Consider the following 5,584-nt stretch of genomic DNA (forward strand, 5'->3'; position numbering starts at 1 on the left):
TTTATGTTGTGTGTGTAGAAATATTTAAAATATATCAGACTGTACTGCAAGTTAAGTATTTTAGATAAATTCTCACCGAGTAGTAAAAATTATTTTGAAAATGCGACTAAATAAGACTAAATAAGGATTCGCTTGAACCCATTTCATACTCAAGTAACTCAAGTCTATATTTCTTAATTTTTTTCAAGCTGTAAAAGTTGTCTTCAACCTTAACGATGTCGACTGCTATGACCTTTGGACAAAAACAATTTATACCAACCCCACCAGAAAAAGGAAGTTTTCCACTTGATCATGAAGGCGTTTGTAAGAAAAGCATGCTGAGGTATCTTAATTGTTTAAACGACAATGATAGTAACAATTCCTTATGTCGCTCCGAGGCTAAAGAATATTTGGCATGCAGAATGGAAAATAACTTAATGGCAAAAGAAAAATGGTCAAAGTTAGGATTTCCTGAAAGCAACAACCAATTAGAAGAAGAGAAGAAATAAGAGTCATAACATGGTTTTAGTAGGCACGGAACTTGAGTAGTGTTGTGTTTGGTTTGTAAGAAATGATTAAAATATAGCGCATTAATAAATTTTATATATTTACCTTTATTTTATTCATACATCTGTAATAAAACAATAAAAAAAAATAACCGAAGGGGTTTAAAAAATAGTAATAGAGCACAAAACAAAAAAAAAAGCATTGTGACTGCCTGATACTTTGTCTAATCTCCAGAACTACTTGCTTGATGGCTTTTATGAAAGTGTTTTGGTTGTATAGATATTAAGTCTGGGCAACATATAGGCTATAATTTATTTAGGATACTTGAACATCTAAGGATAAAAATTGTGCCATAACAAAATTTATTACATGTGATGCACATTTGTTGAGAGTATGTTTGAAGATTTGAACAGGATCCACATAGTTTAAAACAAAATAACTATTCCCTGTGACTGAGACTATTCTAAGTGTTTAATCATAGGTATCTAAATATGAGGAGCGGCAATAAAATGCCGTCGAGTGAAATCTGTGTTTGTAGCATTGCTTACCTTTCACTGGTAACTTGACATCCTCAAGACTCAAGTAAATGCGCAATGTATGATGTACATTGGTTAAAGCTACAACCATCAAACATAGTGCGGCCGTTGCTCGCATAATAATATGACCGGTTTGTCTATTTTATTTACTGGCCTGTCCATTTATCGTTCGTTTTATATAATATTGAAAGGTTTTTTGTTATGTAATTTTTTTAATCAAACAAATGAAGCTGCTCTATCGAAGTTAATTTATTGTCGCTAGTTATTTAAAATACGATGACGAAAAGTTTAGTTTTAATTGCAATGTAAATCAGCCAATCATAATAAAATTAGAAATGTATGAATAAATTTTTATTTAAAACATCATCTCGCCTTCTTATATAATATATCCATCTTTTGCACGCCTTAAAATCGGATTAGTTTAATATTATTATACATATATAAATCTGTCTCTTGAATCACTATTAAAAAAACCGAATAAAAATCCGTAATTTAAAGATTTAGACAAGGGTCATTGGAAAAGGCAGAGAGTAAGACTTTGTTTAAAACTATGTAGTGATGTTATTCCTCAGTAATTAAAAATTTTCGACTACCGATTGCCCCGCATGATTTTCAGTGATTAACATGTGTGAGTATTTTTAGTTTTTATTTTATGAGTGGATTATGTGCGGTTGTTGATTTGGCGACACAGAACTGCCTAGAAACTCATCGACTTGATCGATCCTAATAAATATAGTCCTAACTCCTAATATTATACTGTAGGTGCGAAAGTGTATTTGTTTGTCTTAATTTGACGGACAGGCAGCACAGCGACGTTAGGCCTCATGGTAATATAATTTTATGTCTGGAGATAGTAAGGAAACTAGAGAGTGCTATGACAATTTTTTATCATCTCGCTGAAACATTCATTCCCATGGGAATTTTTGAGCACGCGGGTAAATCTGCGGGCAGCACGTACATAAGCTTTTTATATACAGAACTTCATCTTTGCACATCATGCGGTTTTCGTTAAGATTGAGTGACCTTTCGCTTTTATAATATGTTACGTTACGAATATATCGCGTAACGAAAACGTTAGGTCTACTGTTACCACAGAAAACATAATGCTATTACAGAAGTGCAATTTAGCCAGTAAGACATTTGGACGGTCCAGCCCATTTAGATTTTTTAGTACATAGGATTTTGGTTTCAGATCTGATTAAGACTGTTATGTATTAGATCTTAAGTATTGAAAGAGAATGAGAGTGTTAAGAAAAATAATCAGAATCACTCGGACAGGCGTATGAAAATAGTCAAAATAAAAATGCAAATTTTTAAAATCTTTTATTTCCCTTAAATGTATAGTTATTTATTTAGTACTTAAAATTAACAGTTACACATTGAGTAATATTCAATTATCTATTTAAGAATAAAAAAAAATTTTGAATTTATTTTATTGCCAATTAATTATGGCATTTTAATAAAAGTAAATATCACAGTTTTTATTAAATTATTAATTGTGACCAATGATATTGTAAAAAACCTATTATAGCATTGCATGAGCGACTTCAGAGGTAAAAAAATTGTTCTAAAAATGCGGAAATTCTACTAAACGAACCTTACCTTTATAAAAATAAATATATATTATGATAGCATTATTAATATAAGACTGGTGATTGCACAATGATTGCACAAAACGAATTCAGTTGTTTAGCTAATATTACAAGAAAAATATGGCTTTATTAGGTATCATGGTATCATATATAAAAATTTTGAGACATAATTAGAACGGACTCATTTTTAATTAAAGTTCAACTACGAGTATTATTGATTATATGAATACTACCTATATTGGTAGATTAGTAAATTGCACCTCGCAACATTCTAATGTATTTATGATAAGGATAATAGACAATTACGTCATACAAAAATACCTAATATGAATTTATTCTGTACAGGGACTATCTATATAAAGCACCATATTCATTTGAAGAGCTCCACATTTATTCAACAACAGTAAAATGTATTTTAAATCAATATTTTGTCGACCGCCTAGCTATGTATAGTATATAAGTAGGTATTTTTGGATCACTATATTATTATATACGCGTTACAATGTGGCACTTAATGAAATATTTAACTAGAAATAATAACGAGCCGAGGACTAAATGATTTTTAAAGGTATCTTACTACTATAATATGTCTTCACATTAAACATTGCACGCAATAAGCAATTACTTTATTATTTATACACTAACGTGGAAAGTTAGCTTTTAACTGTATTCTATACGTATAGCTAAATAATGTCTAGATAGTATAATTTTTTTTAATATACAAATTACTGAGTAAGTGTACCTCTAACCAGCATGAGTGATAATTTACATTTTTATCATAGGTTATTAATAATTATATTGTATTATTTCTTTAAGACATGACAATCACATTTATTTGTTAGATATAAAAATATATATGTAGATATTAAATATATGTATATTATATAATAAACTATTTAAGGCATTTTCTTGGATACAGGCTATTACTCAACATTTGGTTTAATGGGTGCATATTGCAATTATTTCATTATGTATATATACAAAGGTATTGTTTTTATAAGAATAAATGATTATTTTACAAGTATGTTTGTATTACATATTATATTCTTAAACATAATTTCATATGATTCTAAATACTGACATCGATATACATTACATCAGCTAAATAAATGGTGTTATGTACCTCACAGTTCATAAAAAAACAAGCACTCGATCATATTGAGATCAAAATGTACATATAAAACAAAATACTCTTACCTAAAATTATTCTAAAAGATATAATTAATATATGTGGGCATTTAATTTAATACTAATAAAAGGCAGTGTAGTGTTTGCGCATTTGTTATTAATCCTAGACCTAAACTCAGACAAAGTAACGATATGTACTTGTTATATCAGCCATATTATTATGTATTTCATTTTACGTGGCACACAAATTACATAATGTATTCATATTTTATAAGTATTTTAAATAATTGCTAAGTATTAGTACTAAAGCAAAGACACAAGTGTAGATGTTGACAGTATGAAGTGGCGCTGAGCTTGGCGATCGAAGAGTGGAGCCGGGCGAAGGAAGTGCGCGGAAGGGAGCTCGTCGACCCGCTCTTTCCGTGGGACACGCCATCCAGAACTCAGCTGAGGGATACTGCCTGTCATGCTCCACTCGCATCTGAAGATCGTTGAATTTCCAAAAGCCTTTTCCTTTGAAGAAGTAAGTTTTACCTGAAAAGAATAAGTTGATTTAAATTAATTTGCCGCAGAAAAATATATTTCCGATTTTATTATTTGTATGATATTTACCATCTTTCCATTGAAATACACTGTCGATGTTATATCCGACGCCTTTCCACATTGCCATGTCTCTGGGGTAGTCTAATTCGACACGTCCAATGTCTTCATCAAACCTGAAATCGATGAAAAGTAGGATCAAGTTCTAGATTGTAAAACTGTAGATAAAATAATTATTAAAGTTATAATACACTTACTTCCAATACATAGAACCACTGTAAAAATATGTTTTTCCATTATGTCCCCAAACCATAGCAGCGTCTAACTTCTCCAAACTTTCTGGTAATCCCAGCTGAACTAGCTTTTTGGGATATCCTGGCATTAGATATTGTGAGTCGAATAGGTACAATTCTTTACCTGATAAGAAAAGATGAATTAATTTTGATCAAAAGTTATTAAAAGCGTATCGTGTCATATCTGAAAAGCTATAGAAATGCAATTTATTTACCAACAAATATAGCAATCTTTCGGTCTGGTCTTTCGTAAACCGCATCAACGTGAGTTAAGTTGCTTGGAAGGACGGACCACATTCGCGAAATTTCTATCGGATATCCTGGATATCTTCCATTTGCACCGATTCGCCAGTGATACTAAAACGGAACATTCAAATATAATTTCGAATTTATTTATTTTATATTTATAAGCATACTCTAAAACATTATTTATCAAGAAGAATAAATAATAAATGCAATTAAAAAATTTTACACTCCACAACACTCACTCTGTTTTTAAATATAAATAGTTCCCCTCGAATCAAACTAACGGCATCGTAGCTGGTATCACATGTGTCAGGTTTATCAGATGGAGGAGGCTTGACAGTGGTAGTTTTCACAGGATAATATGGTTTCTTTTTAGGGTGATCTTGAGCAGGATCAGTGGGATAGTTTGGACGAGGATGTGATGGGTATTCAGGCCTTACATGGGGATAACGAGGTCTGTAGGTTGTAGCGTGCGTTGTGGTTTCTGTACGTGGGTAATGGTTGTGATTTGTCCTTCTAGGATGTTCTTCAGTATTGTTGTGTCTCCGATCGGGGTAGTGCGGCCTGTCTGGGTAAGTGGGATGTGACCTATCTGGATAGTTGGGACGCTCGGGATAGTAAGGATATCTACTTGGAGGCCGGGGATACTGGGGCGTATAAGGCCGATGGTTTGGATGTCTTTCAGGATGGTGATGATAAATGTATGGGCGCCTTGTCGTCGTCGTTGTTGTTGTTGTTGTTGTTGTTGAGGTTGTCGTTGGTG

General features: G+C 31.9%; 2 protein-coding genes across 2 annotated transcripts in view; one reads left to right on the forward strand and one right to left on the reverse strand.

Moving 5' to 3' along the window:
- Positions 1-590, forward strand: LOC119830733 (cytochrome c oxidase assembly protein COX19). The gene has a single exon (XM_038353851.1). The coding sequence runs from the start codon at positions 216-218 to the stop codon at positions 486-488; it is 273 nt and encodes a 90-aa protein (XP_038209779.1). The 5' UTR covers positions 1-215; the 3' UTR covers positions 489-590.
- Positions 591-2,354: 1,764 nt separating this feature from the next.
- The window catches only part of LOC119830965 (matrix metalloproteinase-2-like), a 117,730-nt gene continuing 114,500 nt past the window's right edge, over positions 2,355-5,584 (reverse strand). Inside the window, exons 8-12 of the mRNA XM_038354158.1 lie at positions 5,064-5,584; positions 4,791-4,932; positions 4,540-4,699; positions 4,355-4,458; positions 2,355-4,276 (exon numbers count right to left, since the gene is read on the reverse strand). Of these exons, the coding sequence (XP_038210086.1) occupies positions 4,011-4,276; positions 4,355-4,458; positions 4,540-4,699; positions 4,791-4,932; positions 5,064-5,584 (1,193 nt within the window). The 3' untranslated portion in view covers positions 2,355-4,010. The remainder of the gene's footprint in view (positions 4,277-4,354; positions 4,459-4,539; positions 4,700-4,790; positions 4,933-5,063) is intronic.

The sequence above is a fragment of the Zerene cesonia genome, chromosome 12, assembly GCF_012273895.1.
Source record: "Zerene cesonia ecotype Mississippi chromosome 12, Zerene_cesonia_1.1, whole genome shotgun sequence".
NCBI lineage: Eukaryota > Metazoa > Arthropoda > Insecta > Lepidoptera > Pieridae > Zerene > Zerene cesonia.

Excerpts from the sequence above, each read along its gene's own strand:
- LOC119830733 (XM_038353851.1), top strand. The coding sequence starts at position 216 with ATGTCGACTGCTATGACCTTTGGACAAAAACAATTTATACCAACCCCA.